Below are 18,733 nucleotides of genomic sequence, written 5' to 3'. Positions count from 1 at the left end.
AAGAGACTCATTATTTTAGGTTCATCTATAGTTTATACTCAGAGATAACCTGGGCAGGTGAGTGCAGGTGCCGGTACTTCAGCATCTCGCTAGCTCTACAGAAGAGGAGCGAGCATAAAGGGAGTAACGTTTTTAAGTGTCAGGTAATTTGAAATGCAGTGTTTCTATGAGCTCAATAAACATCAGCAAACACACAAACTGTTTGTGTGCAGTTTGTCTCGCAGTGTGTTGCAGCTAAAGGTCCAGCTGACATGTAAATCATCGTGTTTTTAAATCCATACATGTGACATTATGTTTTTCACATTGTGAAACCTGCTGCTAATCAAACTGAGGCAGACAGTTATTTAAAGGCTGCATGAAAATCCTCTGCAGGATAAACAGGTTAATTTGTACTGTGATGGTTTAAAGTAAAGAACAGTGTGTGACTGGTGCACAGTGGCTGTCTAATACAAAGACAGCATGAACAGCAGACTGTCAGTGTAGAGGATGGCCAACTGATGAAACATCTGCTCACATCTGGCTAAATCCAGGTATGTACATCCAGAAAGAGCAGCAGGTCAGCTGATCACAGCCTGCACACTAAGACAATCTGCTGGAATAGAAATGATTGTGAGTTTGATTATTTTCCCCACACTGAGACAAAACAGCTGATTTTAAGTTCCCCACCTGCTGAATCCACTTTAACCCCTGACTGTACACATTTGCTGTTTAGAGGCAAAGTCTCCCTCCACAATGGAGGCAACAGGAAATAGAAACATATTTTTATTTTCCTTCTTTTTCTCTGCTCATGTTCAAAGACTGATTCAAGTTGAGTACATTTATTAGAGTAGAAATAGAAACTGAAGTAAAGTTTGTATTATCATTTGGTAACATTATTTATTATTACATTAATACATATATATCACAAACCCAAAACCCTGGATGACCAGCGAGGTCTGATCACTCCTCAAAGTCCATGACGCCACCTTCAGGTCAGGCGACAGAGCTCTGTACAGGGCTGCTCGAGCTGACCTGAAAAGGGGAATTTAAAAAGCCGAGACAGACCACAAAATAAACATCGAGTCCCAGCTGTCCAGCAACAACACACGGGAGGTGTGGCAGGGCATACAAGACAATACACCACAGCGGCTACACTGTGAAAGCAGAAAACCTGAGTGTGCAGCTGGCAGAGGAAATAAACGGCTTCTTCACCTGCTTTGAAACACCAAAACAGCAGCACTCATCTGCTTCAGCCCTGCTCCCATCCTCATCCTCACCTGGTTCCTGCACCACTCAACTCACTGTAATGGAGCACAATGTCAGACGAATCCTGAGGGTCCTCAGGAGGTACAAGCTGAACTCCAACCTGCTGCTGACCTTCTACCACTCGTCCATTGAGAGCCTGCTAACATACTGTATGACAGCAGCTGCACTAAGGCAGACAGAGTGAGGCTTCAGAGTGTAGTCAAGTCAGCACAGAACATCATTGGCTGCCCTCTCCCCTCCCTGATGGACATTTATTCCTCCCGCTGCCTCAGCAGAGCAACAAACATCATCAAGGACAGCTCCCACCCTGGTTTTAACCTGTTCAGCCTGCTTCCCTCAGGGAAGCGCTGCAGGTGCATCAGCACAAAGACCCACAGACTCAAGAACATTTTCTTCACAAAGGCCACAACCACCCTGAACTCACACATGCACCGATAACACAGCCCCACCCCCCATTTCATTTCATTTATATATTTTTCTGTTAATACTGTTCATATTTGTACACACGCGTACAAATGTGTGTTTTTAGAGTAAAGCCAGTTTTGGAAAATCATTCAAACTGTTTCCACTGAAAGAAAATCGTCTCCACAGTTTGTCTGTTCTTCACAGCTCCTGCTGTATGGCTTAAAAAAGATCTCTTATTAAGCTGTTGAACTGTCAGCAGTCAGTGCTGGAAAATATTAGAGTCAAAACGTCTTACTGATTTTACCGATTCTATTTCACATTTTGTATTTTACATGCTATATTTACAGATTCTGTTTTATGAATTCTACTTATTGATTGCATCTACTAATTCTAATTATAGTGAGACTGCAACTAAAGATTATTTTGGTGGTCGACTGATCTGCCAATCCTTCTTTGATTAGTTGATTATTCAGCGATTCTGTCAGTAACTCTCATCTGTCCTTCCTGTGGACATAGCTCCTATTCTAGGCTCCAGGACCTCTCCTGCTCAGGTCTGCCCACCTGTGAATATCGCCCCACAGCAAATTAAAATAATGACCCAGGAGACATATGAATTTGAAAAGACTCTCATGTATTTTTAACATTACTCACTTGGACTGTCAGAATAAAATGAAATAAAATATCGGGTGATATAAATTAAAGTGATAGTATTTAGACCAAAAGTAATGTGCGAATAGAAAAGTAAAATTTCAAATAAAGCTTCAAATTAAATCAAGAAGCTTTTATTTTCCAGTCCAAAATAACATGTTTCCAAACGTATGGATGATTTAGTTCTGGCCATTTACCATTTACCATATACCATATATCTTTATTATAAGGTGTCTTTAAAGGATATCTAAGATGAGCCTTGTCCTGCTGTCTGATGGTCATTTTCCTCATCTGGTTGGTTGTCATAAATCAGTTCTTCTGCTTTGGTGTTGAAGCTCTTTGGTCCTTCTGCAGTTTGACAGAAACTACAACGCTGGCTCAGAAGATGGAAAAACCTTTTCTGGTCTGATGAGTCTCAATTTCTGCTGCGACATTCAGATGGTAAGGTCAGAGTTTGAAAGCATGGATCCATCCCGCCTCAGACAGTTTTCTTCAACAATGGTGAAATAATTAACTGAGGTTTGGTGTCAAACACAAGCAATGTTTCCTCTAATGTTTCACGTGTCTGAGCGAGCACACAAACTCCCTGAGCGTCCCTTGGACCACTGTGAGCAACAGCAGACATGTGCACTGTGGTCACGCCAGCATCAAATCCATCCAAGTTACATGGTTTAAAAATAATCAAAATACAGCATTTATATTTATGTTACACTACTTTTAATTAACTGCTTTAGCCCACTTACAATGAAAAAAAAAAAAAAAATCTTGTTCATGACCTGTAGCATGTTAACACTATTGGAAGTAAAAATAACTTGAACTCTAATTTTAAAAACACAACTTTATTTTTTCTTCTTTTTTCTTCTTCTATAAAGCTCTGACTTGTATTATGAGTCTGAGGTCTGGGAGAGAGTCTGTAACTCTCTGTCTGCCAAATACAGTAAATAATGACCAATACTGCTGGCAATTCAATCAATCAATCAAAGCTTTATTCGTCACATGCAGGTTGCCCTGCAGTGAAATGGGACCCCCCCCCCCCCCGACCTTACACACACAACACAGACATTACATGGGAATACAAGTTGGAGAGCGGTAGCGTTACCGAAATGTACACTACAATGGGAAAGTACAAGAGGAAAAAAAGAGACCTCTACTCATGCTGTGCTTCCATGGTAGGACAGCAATTAATTACATACAGTGGCTTGCAAAAGTATTCGGCCCCCTTGAACTTTCCCACATTTTGTCACATTACAGCCACAAACATGAATCAATTTCATTGGAATTCCACGTGAACGACCAACACAACGTGGTGTACACGTGAGAAGTGGAATGAAAATCATACATGATTCCAAACATTTTTTACTAATAAATAACTGCAAAGTGGGGTGTGCGTAATTATTCAGCCCCCTTTGGTCTGAGTGCAGTCAGTTGCCCATAGACATTGCCTGATGAGTGCTAATGACTAAATAGAGTGCACCTGGTTTGTAAAAGTGCTGCAACTTCAGTGGTGTGGAACTGGTTTAGCTTTCGTCCGTCAGATACACAACAAAGCACTATTTTTGGTAGAGCATGCTAGCGAGCCGTCGTTATTACCGTGTTGTTTGGAAAATACGGCACACTTAAAATCAATCCTTTGATTTTTCTGAAAGTCGACAGTGCCCCTTATAATCCCGTGTGCCTTATGTATGAACTCTGGTTGTGTTTACTGACCTCGAAACGATTTTATGTACACGGCGCTCGAAAATCTGTCAAATGCTTTAGTACGACTTTGCTAAGCTACGAAGCCGCACCACTTGATGGATTGTCGGAGCATTACGGCTATCGTAGGCAGGAGCCTCGCGGAGTGATACGTACTGTGCTTCAACATAATATTACCGTATTGTGTGTGTGTAACCTCTTTAAGTTTTGTGGATATTTAGTGTGAATGCTTGAAAAGCATTCACAGTATTGTTCTTCTATTCTTTATTATTATTTTTTCACATTCCGTACATTTTTTGGACTATCTCCTTCAAAACCGTTCAACTTAGAAAAACCATTCAAACACCGTTAGATTCCTCTTCTTTTGGACATGTGTGCTTGTATTTTTCTCATTTATATTTTTAAAGTTATTCAACTTTTTTCAACAAAAATTTCCCAATGGAGAGACCCTTTAAATTTTCATTCAACTTACTCCTCTTTAAACTGTATCTACTTCCACATACATTGACGTAGGGCCTCCATTCAAACTTTAAAACGAAGCCAAGACTATTCAACTTGTATTTATCTTTTCAATATCTATTATACTTTTTCTTCAGTTCCAGTTTAAGTTTCATGCTTTTTTTCAGCCGTTTCAGAGTTTATAATGGGTGTGTATGGGACGGAATGTTGGGGCTAGAGTGAGACAGCTCAACTGCTAGAGTGAGAGGAGGGGGGAATTAATCGTAAAATCTTTTCTTAAAACTGCTGCTGTGTCCGCAGCGTTTGCTCTACAGGTATGATTTTACCCTCAAAACATAGCCATTGCTGTCTTCTTTCATCCAATGTGTTTATTATTGTAATAGGTGTTATGGTTCTTTCATAAATGTCACCAATGCACAGCCTTCTCCCTCCAACTCTTCCATAGACTCTAATGTTAAAAGGGCTCAGAAACTTTGTCTGAAAATCAGAAGCACAGGCTGTCTTTACACTGTCACCACGTCCATATAATAAATGGTAAATGGCCTGTATTTGTATAGCGCTTTTACTCTTTCCCCCTAGGGACCCCAAGGCGCTTTACACACCCAGTCATCCACCCATTCACACACTGGTGGAGGCAGCTACAGTTGTAGCCACAGCCGCCCTGGGGCAGACTGACAGAAGTGAGGCTGCCATATCGCGCCATCGGCCCTTCTGGCCCACACCAGTAGGTGGTAGGTGAAGTGTCTTGCCCAAGGACACAACGACCGAGACTGTCCGAGCTGGGGCTCGAACCGGCAACCTTCCGATTACCAGGCAAACTCCCAACTCTTGAGCCACGATCGCCCCGAACTCCACAAGCATGAAAACTGAGAATTTGGTAGACTGGACATTGCTGGTGCACACCGTGAAATAATTTTGTCAATACGACTTGTACTTTTCATTTGGGAACGATTTGTTTTGGGCAGAGTTTTCTGTTCATTTTAAGCAGCAGAGTGAGGTGCATGTCTGTGTGCGTGTGTATGGAGCCATTGGGTGCAGTCACTATAGCAACTAGGCTCACACCTGCCTGCTTAACGAGCTCTCTCTCACTCTGCCAAGATTCATCTTAAGCACTTCTCTTTCAACTGCTGCTGTGTCCACAGTGTTTGCTCTACAGCCATCATTTTACCCTCAAAACGTTGCCATCGTTGTTCTCTTTCCAACACCGTGTCTTTCAAAGCTCAGAGATGTAAACCTATAAAACTGTGTGGATCCAAGTGGAGGGACCACATTTTAGTCATTCAGTGATTCAAAGAATATGACATTTTAATATTCATTCAGATAAATTTCCTTTTCTCATTTCTTAGGTTTTTCTAATTTACATTTTAAACATTTTCAGCTATTTTCCAACTTCTTCTTTGTGAACATCAACTTTCAAAAGTTCTGCACTTTTGTTTCCAGGTACTCTGTATTTTCCAGCTCATTCAACATTTTTAGCTTAATATTCAGTCATTAATTCATTTCAGTGCATACATTCAGATTCAAGCATTTACACTGCAGTTTCTTCAGAAAATTCACACAGTATACATGGTTATGCTGAGGATATGTCGGCCAGTTTCCACTGGAAATGCCTTTTGGTTAAACTGTCAGCAAGGAATTTGCACTGTTACATTTTTATATAACTTTAATGCACATAAAAAACAGCTACTTGTTTAAGTGAAAATACATTGATGGGGTTTTTTGCACTAATAAAGTTGTGGAGTTGTAAAGTATTTTGTCTAGTGTCAATTATATCGTTATCGCAAATTTTCAAATATATATCGTGATAAATATTTTTGGTCATATCACCCTGCTCTAGGAGGAACAACACCATGAAGTCCAAAGAACACACCAGACAGGTCAGGGATAAAGTTATTGAAAATTTTAAAGCATGCTTAGGCTACAATAAGATTTCCCAAGCCTTGAACATCCCACGGAGCACTGTTCAAGCCATCATTCAGAAATGGAAGGAGTATGGCACAACTGTAAACCTACCAAGACAAGGCCGTCCACCTAAACTCACAGGCCGAACAAGGAGAACGCTGATCAGAAATGCAGCCAAGAGGCCCATGGTGACTCTGGACGAGCTGTAGAGATCTACAGCTCAGGTGGGGGAATCTGTCCATAGGACAACTATTAGTCGTGCACTGCACAAATTTGGCCTTTATGGAAGAGTGGCAAGAAGAAAGCCATTGTTAACTAGGGCTGCCACAAACGATTATTTTGATAGTCGACTAGTCACCGATTATTTTTGCGATTAGTCGACTAATCAGATCATCATCCATTGGACGTAAAACTACAGCTTATTGCACCAGCAGCATCTGCTCTTATATAGCTATCATTAGCTTACAGCTTTAAGTGTTTAAGGTATGTGCTAACTAAAAATAAAGACAAGATGATAGTTTATTAAATTTTAATGAAATTTGCAGATTGTTTTGGTGAAGTTTAATAAACTCCTTGCTATCTAAAATATAACAGGACACCGGAGTAAATTCTGGAGCATCTCACACTTCTGATAATCAGCTGTCTGCTTGACGTTTATTCAGCTGTGTAAAAGCTATAACTTTAACCTCAGCCAAACCGATTTACTCAGGAACAAATAAAACACTGAAAAAAGACAAACAATAACATTTTAAGTTATCTAAGTGACTTAAACCCCGAGGCTTTCATTATTATATCTGGAGACTTTAATCATGCCACACTGGATTCTACTCTGGCTGCTTTTCACCAGTTTGTGAATTGTCCCACAAGGAGCAACAGGACAATTGACCTACTGTATGCCAATGTGAGAGATGCATACAGAGCCACCCCCCACTAGGGAAGTCAGACCACAACCTGGTTTACCTACAGCCACAATACACACCCCTCGTCCAAAGGCAGCCTGTCACAACGCGCTCCATCCGGAGATGGACCCCAGAAAAGGAGGATGCTCTCAGAGACTGCTATGACACCACAGACTGGGATGTGCTTCTGAGCCCACATGGTGAAGACATAGTCTTACAGACTACCTCAACTTTTGTGTGGACACGGTCGCCCCTGCTAAGACGGTACGGTGTTATCCTAATAACAAACCGTGGGTAACACAGGAAGTCAAAGCTGTCCTCAACATGAAGAAGAAGGCTTTCAGGAGCAAAGTGAAGGAGGAGATGAAAGCAGCACAGCAGGAGGTGAAACGCTGCCTGAGGGAAGCAAAGGACACCTACAGGAGGAAGGTGGAGCAGAAGTTGGAGAGGAACAATATGAGGGAGGTCTGGAATGGTGTGAAAACCATCACAGGCCACAACACCAAGAAAAGCACAGTGGGGGGGACTGTGGAGAAGGCAAACGAACTCAACAACTTCTTCAACAGGTTTGACCAGCCCACAACCCCCCCACCCTCACCTTTACTACAGAGTCCTCTCCCCACTCTCCTACCTCCCTCGCTTCCCCCCCTTCCTGACACTAAGACACCCCCCTCCTCGAATCCCTCTCTCAGCAGCAAGACATCTCCCCCCCTCCCCTCCTCCCAAACATCTCCCCGTGTCACAGTGGATCAGGTCAGGAGACAACTGAGGAAGCTTCGCCCCAGAAAGGCAGCAGGCCCAGACAAGGTGTGTCCTAGGATGCTAAAGGCGTGTGCTGCTGAACTTGGGGAGCCGCTACAACGAGTCTTCAACCTCAGTCTGCGACTGGAGAGAGTGCCCGCCCTATGGAAGACATCCTGCATCGTCCCGGTCCCCAAAAGGAACCGGCCCAATGAGCTGAATGACTTCCGACCGGTGGCACTGACGTCACATCTTATGAAGACTCTAGAGCGGCTCTTCCTCAACCTCCTCCGACCACAGGTACAACATGCCGAGGACTCACTACAGTTTGCATACAAGGCGGGTGTCGGAGTGGAGGATGCCATCCTGTACCTCCTACACAGAGCCCACTCACACCTGGATGGGGGAAAAGGCACGGTCAAGATCCTGTTTCTTGACTTTTCCAGTGCCTTTAATACCATCCGGCCCTGTATGCTTCAGGAAAAACTGAACAGGATGGAGGTGGACCCCTGCCTGGTGGCTTGGATCTCCGACTACCTCACCGACAGACCACAGTACGTCAGGCTGAAGGACATCACGTCGGACACTGTGGTCAGCAGCACAGGAGCACCACAGGGAACTGTGCTGTCCCCTCTTCTCTTCACCCTGTACACCTCTGACTTCTGCTACAACTCTGAATTATGCCATATTCAGAAGTTTGCACATGACACAGCCATCATGGGGTGTATCTGGGATGATCAGGAAGACGAGTACAGAAGTCTGGTGAGGGACTTTGTCGCATGGAGTCACACAAACCACCTGCAACTCAACACCTCAAAGACTAAGGAACTGGTTGTGGACTTCGGGAGGTCCAGAGAAGGTCCACTGCCGGTTCAGATAGAGGGGGAGGAGGTGGAGGTGGTCAACAAGTACAAGTACCTCGGGCTGTGGGTGGACAATAAACTGGACTGGTCATGCAACACAGAGCACCTGTATAAAAAATCCCAAAGCCGACTGTACTTTCTCAGGAGGCTGAGGTCTTTTAACATCTGCAGGAAGCTCCTGAGGATGTTTTACCAGTCAGTGGTTGCTGGAGTACTTTTCTATGCTGTGGTGTGCTGGGGGAGCAGCACAGCAAAGAGGGACTCATCCAGGCTGGAGAAATTGATCAGGAAGGCTAGCTCTGTGGTCGGCATGAAGCTGGACACTCTGGTGACAGTGGCAGAGAAAAGGACATTAAAGAAACTGCTGGACATTATGGACAATGCTGGGCATCCTCTGCACACGGCCATAAACAACCAGAAGAGTCTGTTCAGTGACAGGTTTCTTCTCCCCAAGACAAGAACTAACAGACTTAAAAAATCCTTTGTCCCACACGCCATCAAACTGTTTAACTCCTCTCTGGAGGGGAGAGGGAGGGGAAACAGGAGGACAAAGGAGGGGGGAACAACTAAGCTGTAGTGCCTCTTCACTTCACTGTGCAATACCTTTAGTGCAATACTTTTGTTAATAGTCAATGGTGCAATAGACCTCAATACTTGAAATGTGCAATTCACTTGTATTTTTATTTTTATTCCTATTTATTCTATTTATCCCCTTCATATATTTTATTTATATTTGTCTCTGTATTTATATATGTGTGTGTATATATATATATATAATATTCTGTAACTCTGTAACTTCTGTCGGTGCTGTGCTTTTGGAAACCGAATTTCCCAGAGGAACCCACCCGAGGGATTAATAAAGTTTTATCTTATATATCATGTTTAACCTGAGTAGTGAAAGACTGCGGTGGGTTTGAAAACGATTAGCCGGGAGTCCGGTGTTCTCACGGCTCTAGTGAGCCTTGCCCCGGCTCACTATCAAGCTAGTGGGTAACAGACGTCTCTGAAAAGGTCGGAGCGCTTTTGAAAATATGTGGTGTCTTGATAAACTGAGCAGGTATTTGAGGTTTACACAGCTACATTCTCGCCTGAACATATGTTAAACGTTTATTTTGTGACCCAGAAAGAATAATAAGAGTAACATTAAAACTAACTAGCTGCCGCCATTGTTGGAAACTGAGCAGGGCCGCGCTATGAATTCTGGGACACAGCTTCTTCTTCGGGGTTTAATGGCAGCTGGCATCCTTGTACATGCAGTGCTACCATCTTCTGTTTCAGTCCGTTATTACACTCTTAAAACCTACTGCTTATTCCTGCGTCTTTTGGGATCTTACAAAGCTTCAAACGACACGTCGACTGTTAAATCAGTCGTCGACGATTTTGATAGTCGACGTAATCATGACTAGTCGACGAATCGTGGCAGCCCTACTGTTAACAGCAAACCATAAGAAGTCCCATTTGCAGTTTGCCACAAGCCATGTGGGGGACACAGCAAACATGTGGAAGAAGCTGCTCTGGTCAGATGAGACCAAAATGGAACTTTTTGGCCATAATGCAAAACGCTATGTGTGGCAGAAAACTAACACTGCACATGACTCTGAACACACCATCCCCACTGTCAGATATGGGGGTGGCAGCATCATGCTCTGGGGGTGCTTCTCTTCAGCAGGGACAGGGAAGTTGGTCAGAGTTGATGGGAAGATGGATGGAGCCAAATACAGGGCAGTCTTGGAAGAAAACCTCTTGGAGTCTGCAAAAGACTTGAGACTGGGACAGAGCTCACCTTCCAGCAGGACAACGACCCTAAACATAAAGCCAGGGCAACAATGGAATGGTTTAAAACAAAACATATCCATGTGTTAGACTGGCCCAGTCAAAGTCCAGATCTAAATCCAATCGAAAATCTGTGGCAAGATCTGAAAACTGCTGTTCACAAACACTGTCCATCTAATCTGACTGAGCTGGAGTTTTTTTGCAAAGAAGAATGAACAAAGATTTCAGTCTGTAGATGTGCAAAGCTGGTAGAGACAGACCCTAAAAGACTGGCAGCTGTAACTGCAGCAAAAGGTGGTTCTACAAAGTATTGACTCAGGGGGCTGAATAATTACGCACACTCCACTTTGCAGTTATTTATTTGTAAAAAATGTTTGGAATCATGTATGATTTTTGTTCCACTTCTCACGTGTGCACCACTTTGTGTTGGTCTTTCACGTGGAATTCCAATAAAATTGATTTTGGCTGTAATGTGACAAAATGTGGGAAAGTTCAAGGGGGCCGAATACTTTTGCAAGCCACTGTAGTTACTTCTTCAAAAAAGTAACTGAGTTATGCAAACAAAGTTTTTTGCAGCTGTTTACCTAAAAATGCAGCCAAGGCGCTTTTTAAATAAACATTTCAAACTATTTACAGAACAATCAGCTGTTCTGCATCTGATCTGATGCCACACAAATTATTTGTGCCACTCCAAAAAATAATTTCTGTCCACTATGGGATGAAGGAGAACAACAGCCTGATACCTGCAGGCCTGACAACAGCAGATGTATCACTGCTGTAACACCTGTAACATTCAGCAGTCGCCTCATTGTTCTGACACACACAACAAAACTATTGACTACACTACACACTAACTACACAAGATTTGTGCTAAACGTCGCAATTTTTATAAAAACGCCATTTTTACCGTTTCCTCCCGCAGTAAATATAAACAACGACAGTATTCAGGAAGAAAACCAAACATTGCAGATATTTTTATCATAACTCTGGTTTTACGTGGCCGATCAACACAATTTAAAAACTGGTATAAAGTCCACACTTTTCTGTCAATTGTTCCGTCTGTCCTGCTCACATCTCCAATGGTTGTACACGTTGTCATTAACGTGGCTTCACTCCACATCAGCCGCTTTGCTCGCTAAAACACCGGTGTCGGCACATAAGGATGCTGTCATAGCCTGACAACCACGTTGATTAGCTGCGTATATACGAATGTGAATCGCATCATTGGCTGGACTATGGAATAAGGTGGCATCGTTCTGATCCCATACGGGAGCAGCCAGTCACTCACTGACTCACACTGAAGAACAGAATTGTGAACGTATTAATTTTAATTTCAATTCAGGTTAGATTTATTTTTTTGTGCGCAACACAGATTTTCTGTGCGCAGAGACCGTGCCAGCAGTGCGCAATTGCGCACACGCGCCACTTAGAGGGAACATTGAACACAAGGCCCGGGGACCAGAACTGGCCCATCACAGAGTTTTGCAAAGTGTGAGTACAGTAACACATAACCGCAATACAGCAACGCAGTACAAAAGCTGCAGTGTTTATTTTAATTTCCATGTGAGCTTTAAGAGCAGCAGCCTGAACCAAGAAAAGGAAAATGATTAAAGTGTAGTTTCTGATTTAATTTACAGATAAATAGAGTTTGTGTCTGCCCCACTGAGCTGCAGAGCAGACTGGCTCAGGCACACGCGCCGATTTAAATCCTGAGATTATTTTAGAAAACTCATTTATGATGCTGCAGATTAATGAAAATTAACTCTGCGTCCTGAGATGTTTTATGATCTGCTGTTACAATAATAATGAAAAGAAACCTCAGTGTTTCCACTGTCTGAGGAGACTGCTGTGACTTATTATGGTGACTCGTTTCTATTTGGCTCATTTTCCATCAGTAGACACAGCTGGTCAGTCTGTCTCTGTAGCACACAAACACAGACAGCAGGGGGCGCCACTTCTCTTAAATCACCTGAGGACTCAGTTTGGTCTCAAAGAAGAAAACATACAAATTACTTTACTGATCAACTTTGGTTTTATTGTCTTTCTAAAAAGTCCTAAAATAATAGAAAAAAAAAAAAACCCAAAAAAGATGCCATCAGGTTAGGACACACCTCCTTCCTGAACAAGGTCATCCAACATGGCTGCTTCAGTCTGACACCCTATCCCCAACACACCAAACAGGAAGTAATAAAAACAAAAAACAACCCAAAAAAAAGCATGAAAAGCAGAAAATAAGGAACAAAAGCTCCGCCCATTTGGACTGACGGGTCTGATTGGTCCAGAGCGAGCAGTAAATGACAGGTTAATAAAACAAACCCCACACCTGATCTAAAAACGGAGAAAATTAAAGAGAAACACATTATACAATAAAAAAAATTACATTATAAAGCCTGTGGGGCGGGGCCTGAAACTGGAGGGGCGGAGCCCTGAATCTAAAGAGGAAGGGCCAGAAGGTCTCAGGAGGCCAAAGGCTTGTTGGCATTCAGTGGAGAGGATGAATCCTGTAGGAGAAGAAAAACACAGTGAGACTGTCCCACCTGAGCAGGTGAGTGCAGATGTGGCCAGGTGTATGTAATTGGAGTCATGCAGTGTCATTAGTACAACTTCCTTAATGCCTCTAAAATCATCACATCCACTGAGACCAAAATCAGTCACATGAGTAGCATGAGCTGACACGGGAACCGTAAAAAACGGAGGTCACATGACCCAGACAGGTATGTGTGCTGCCAAGCATGCTGGGATTTGTGTCCTCACCTCCTTGGTCTGCTTGGCGGTGACCTCATCCTCCTCAGTGGGACACACCTCCATCTTCTCCTCCATCCTGTCGTCCTCGCTCGCTCCTGCCCCCACCTCCATGCCGTGCTCCGCCTCCCACTCCTGCAGCACCTCGTCCAGGTTAAACCTGCGTCTGTAGTTTACTAGGAAGTTCTTCACCTGCACCACCGACTTGTTACCAATCACATCTGAGATGGCTTGGAAGTCCCGCCCATACTTCCTGATGGCTGTGTAGGATTGGACGGGAGGGAGACAGTCATCGACCAATCACTGACTGAGAAGTCTGACAGCAGCCTTCATAGAAGGCTCGAGTTCACATGTCCGCACCTTGATAGGTTATCCAGTTATGATTTTACATGTCTGATCAATCAACCCTGACACTGATAAACAGATGCTTTAAAAAGATGAGAACATCTGTCAGGTGACTTGTTTCAGGTGTTACCTTGGACGGCGAGCAGCTGCTCCTCTGTGGTCCAACGGTTATTGAACTTCTGGTTCACCTGAAACATAAAGAAACATTAGCATCCAGGAACACCAGCAACTGAAAGAGCGCGCTCTTTCAGTTGCTGTGAGTGTATCCTCACTGATTTTCTCTGTGATTTCGATGCTCAGTGAGCGCGCTCAGTGACTTTATTAGTTTGAATAAAGTGATCTGAATCGATCGTCGAAATCACAGAGAAAAATCAGTGAGGATACACTCACTGTGCTGTACTGCATTTGTGTGTTTTTGAACTGCATTTGTGTATTTCTATATTGCGGTTATGTGTTACTGTACTGCGTTGCTGTATTGCGCTGCCATGTTGCTGTATTGCGCTGGCATGTTGCTGTGTTATCGCGTTGCCGCGGTTACCTCGGGCAGCCTTAACTCGTCCAGCCCCGAGCTGAGTTTCTCCTTCAGCACGCTGTTGGTCTGTTTGATGGTCTGAATCTGAAACAGAGACTGAGGCTCAGAAACAGGAATGTGATCAAGGTGAGTGCAGGTATCCACGCTGTGCAGATGATCAGGCGTGAAGCAGTTTACCTGTTGCAGCTCGTACAGGTGACCTTTTGTTTAGGTTAGGTTTGTTTGTATTGGCGATAAACGCCATTACCTGACCAGCCCTCTGACTATTTTCAGTCCCTCTGTAGATTTCTGGCGATGGTTGCACCTCCCCGTTCTAGCGTTTCTGTGACCATGGACTCACCTGTCTCTTGATGGAGACGAGCTGCGAGTCGAGCTGTCTGATGAGTCCCTGAGGCGTTGAGGACGACAGAGAAACAACGTCCTGATGGTTCAGAAACATCCCTCTGGGGGGGCGCTTCTTCATCCGCTGGGACGCCTTCCCACCTGTCTGCAGGTGAACAGAGAGAGAGGCAGCCGCCGTCACCCATCTAACAGACAGGTACGAACATACAGGCTACGGTCTGAGGGTTGCTAAGGTGTTCTTACCTTCAGACCAGAAACTGGTTTCACCTCTGACCTCTCTGAACCTGAGCTCACCTGAAAAGAGTCACACGGGTAAACAACAGCAACAAACAGGTAAACAAACAAGCAAACAAACAAACAAACAAGTAAACACTGAACTTTGTACCTCCTTCTTGTCTTCTTTATTTACGTCCAACTCAGAGTCACTCGGAGGATTTCCATTACCGTCCTCGACTTCATCGTCACTGAAACAGACATTTATATTTACACTCATCGGCCAATCGGGTAGCACCCACACCTGCGCAGGTATCTGCTCACCTGTCGTCTCGCTCTCGTTTGTGTTTCCGAGTCTGGCGGTCCATCAGGCTGGTTTTACTGCGACTCTTCTTCCAAGAGTAATAAAACCGAACCAGGCTGGGCATCGACTTATCAGGTAACTACAGACAGACACAACAAGGAGCTACTGGTCAAACTGGGAGCACTGGTCACAGAGGGAGACTAGGACTGCGAGCACTGGTCACAGAGGGAGACTACGACTGCGAGCACTGGTCACAGAGGGAGACTACGACTGAGAGCACTGCTCACAGAGGGAGACTACGACTGAGAGCACTGGTCAAAGGGGGGAAAATGACTGGGAGCACTGGTCACAGAGAGAGACTAGGACTGGGAGCACTGGTACCATCTGCTGAATGCGGTGGAAGCTCTTCCCGTGGAAGCTGAAGGCCTGCTCGAACAACACGCGGTCCTCCACCGTCCACTCATCGGGGAACGGAGTGAAGTTTGGCAGGTCGGCTAGAGACTTCTCGATGTTGTGTTTGTGCCAGAAGAGCATGCCCAGCGCCTGTGACAGGTGAGACAGGTAAAATGTGGACATTGTAAATACTGAAGGACATTTGGTGTGATGATCTATACGGTCCCTGCAAACGCTGAGCACTTCCTGTGTGTTCGGGCCCTCTAACAGCTGAACATGTGATAGTGGCGTGAAGGCAGTGAGTTTAAAAACACAGGAACTTCAGGTCCACCTGTCTGATATTCCTGAGAGAACTTGAACTTTATTTTACCATCCTGAAAGTGAAGCAAAGTTCTGCAGAGCACTTTGAATTAACAAAGAAAAGCAGATCCGACACTCGGGTCACTGAGTGTGACATCGGTTTGTGCACATGCTCAGATAGTCACATGTTCGCTGCTAAAGCAGGCGCCCTGTTAAAGATGTAATTTATACGTTTTTTTCTCCAAGCCCCTCACCAACTGCAGTCCAACGTGGAGAAGGAGCAGGAAGCCAAAGAGGAGAGAGAAAGGGGCAGCACCACATGATTAGCAGCGACTGAACCTCCAAAATAACACTGTGTTCATAAGTACACCTGTTACTGACTGAGGATGGCAGCGTGAACCAACGTCTAAATATGGCGGCACAAGAGGAATTAAAATAAAAAAAGTGACCAAGTTGTGAACAATTACCTGCTCCATGTTGTAGCCATGCTTCTCTTTGGCGATGGCGATGTACTCGTCCACTGCAACAGAGAAAAAAAAACAAAAAAAAAAAACACCCACAAAACGCCATCAGACTCTCATCAGTGCACCATGTTCTCAGGTCAATGAGCCATTTCTTACACTGTGTTTGATTCAGGCAGCTGTTGGGGATCCAAACCAACATCCCCAGGTTCTCCCGGAGATGAGCCGCCCGGGCTACATCTGGAATCACACACACACGTTAATGAGATTATTAATTAATTAGAATGGTTCTCACATCACATTCAATAACTCGATGAGGGATTCATGCTGTAACGGTGCTGGTAGAACGCTGGAGCTGATCAGAAGTTTATCAATAAACTAACTTTGAAAATGGAGCAGCTCCTTCAGAGCCACCAGCCACACCTGTGCAGGCAGAGCTGCTCACCTGTACGACTTTTCAGGTGGTTGTGTGAAGAAGGGTTCAGACTCAGCATCACTGTGAGGATCAACATGAAGTTTAACTCAGAGCTGTTGCTGTGACCAGTTTTCAGGAATCTGGTCAGATTCTGCAGCGATTATTGATGACTGTTATCTGATTATTGAATATTGTCGGTGTGTGAAGTTTGTGACTAAAGTTGAATGTTCTGACTGTGAGGAGGAGCATCGAGCTGCTTCTGCTAAGGAAACAAAAGCTCCTGAAACACAAACGAACCCAGAACCAGAGCCGGACACACATGTGGAGGTGGAACCGGCACGCGGGGACCGGAACCAGCGCCGCGAACTTTACAGCTGGTATTGTTCGAGGCTACTACTCCGCTGCGAGGCTCCCGAGCCAGCCGCAATCTTACCCGGGTCAAAGTCGGGAACCACGGCCTGGTACTGCGGTCCGACCCGCATCCCTCCTCCACCTGCGCGCACACACACACACACACACACACACACACAGTACTCAGTACAGTACTCAGATTAGTCTCAGCAGCGGCGGCGATGATCGAGGCTACCCACCATGCTCGTCGTCGCTGCTCGAGCCTGAACTTCCTTCTTCCCAGCAGCTGTTGGTACTGGGTCCATTACCGGACAGACTCTTTCCGCCGACGGGCCCTCCTCCCGGGGCTCGGCCTCTCCTCTTGCCCGAAGCCTCTGGGTTCCTCTCCAGCATCGCGGGCATACTAGCAGCTAGCTCAGGCTAACTGTTAGCTTGTTAGCTCAGCCGCTCCACTAACCGAACCGAGCCGCCTGTCGGCCCGGAGCAGAGCGAGAGTCCGGGCCGGGCAGCCGGGGAACGGTTCGGGTTGAAACAGGAACTGTGCTGTGGAAGGTTCCGAGGAAAGAATCGATCCGCTGCAGCTAGGAGAGGCTAACGGCTAACAGCTCACCGAAGAGTCCGAAAAGTTCCGGAACAAAGAGCCCAAACTAGACGAAGCCGGATCAGATCGGAACCGTACAGGGATCCCGACCCGGAGCCGGACCCAGAGCCGAACCCGCTCCGATCAGCTGATACAAACCAACGAGAGCGATCAGAGAGGCGCGTGCAGGCGGCTCGGTGTGTGTGTGTGTGTGTGTGTGAGAGAAAGAGAGAGAGAGAGAGCTGCCATCACAGGACATCCGGAACAGCCCTGATCACTGATCAATATTCTGCACAGCTGACCCATAACCGAAAGATCACCGAGCAGTACTCTGGGCAGTATTGATCAGTTTTTAATGATCGCGGTCGATTTCCGCAAGCACCCTGCAATCAGTCAGATGTTTAAATTAAACATTCACAGCAAATCACAGATTGATCAATAATATCCCGTGGGATAATTAAACTCGTTACCACGGAGATTCAATCCACTTGATCTTTCGGATCGTCAATTTAATCCCTTCACTGCTTTAATCCAATTGATTTTTTTTAATCCGTAACAGTTCAGTATCTTATTCAGTATCACGGGAATCTGTCAAAGTTTATCTAGGTGGGAATCCTTTCTTTCTCGGTTCATCGTGACACAAAAACAAACTCAGTTAATTTTAAACTCAAATTCACGATGTTGATTCAAGAAATGTCAAAAAGCCATCAGAGAGGTCAATGAAACAACGATAAAACCTTCAGTCAGAGCTGCTCGATGGTCTGATATTGCCTTCCTGTGCTGTTTATTATTGTGATTATGGTGAGAAACCAAGCAGGCTTTTAGCACACCAACTGAAACCTTCAAAGTATTGATTCCTCTGGCAATCTCGTTTTTAAACCAGTAGCTATTAAAATATTTGTAGAAATGTTTACTCTTCTCTTTATCAGTCTAAATCATTGTCAGAATGACTTTCCTTCAAAATCTTCATATTCCTTCATAGGCTTGATGCACCTCTCAGTCTAGAGCACATTTTCCTTTGAATTAAATCCATGCAAAGTCATGAGGCTCCAGGCCCTGATGGGTTTCCTATTGAGATATATATATATAACACACCCAGCACGCCCCTGCGGGCGGTTTATCCTT

The 18,733-nt window shown here is 44.7% G+C and overlaps 1 protein-coding gene across 2 annotated transcripts; it reads right to left on the bottom strand.

Moving 5' to 3' along the window:
- Positions 1 to 12,643: 12,643 nt before the first annotated feature.
- Positions 12,644 to 17,868, bottom strand: rcor1 (REST corepressor 1). 2 transcript variants are annotated; one of them, XM_004569877.6, is made up of 13 exons: positions 17,268 to 17,868; positions 17,111 to 17,170; positions 16,422 to 16,502; positions 16,269 to 16,321; positions 15,490 to 15,651; positions 15,129 to 15,247; positions 14,977 to 15,055; positions 14,835 to 14,885; positions 14,590 to 14,736; positions 14,256 to 14,333; positions 13,848 to 13,905; positions 13,385 to 13,632; positions 12,644 to 13,131 (listed from the first exon to the last, which is right to left on the bottom strand). In XM_004569877.6, exons 1-13 carry the CDS (start codon positions 17,428 to 17,430, stop codon positions 13,087 to 13,089), a joined length of 1,344 nt encoding a protein of 447 aa, XP_004569934.1. In that variant the 5' UTR covers positions 17,431 to 17,868; the 3' UTR covers positions 12,644 to 13,086. The 2 variants fall into 2 exon arrangements, with proteins under 2 accessions (XP_004569934.1, XP_004569935.1); XM_004569878.4 differs by lacking the exons at positions 17,111 to 17,170; positions 17,268 to 17,868 and adding an exon at positions 16,708 to 17,089.
- Positions 17,869 to 18,733: the final 865 nt, after the last annotated feature.

This window comes from Maylandia zebra, linkage group LG19 (genome assembly GCF_041146795.1).
Source record: "Maylandia zebra isolate NMK-2024a linkage group LG19, Mzebra_GT3a, whole genome shotgun sequence".
Classification (NCBI taxonomy): Eukaryota; Metazoa; Chordata; class Actinopteri; order Cichliformes; family Cichlidae; genus Maylandia; species Maylandia zebra.
This window is presented reverse-complemented; position numbering and strand designations above follow the sequence as displayed.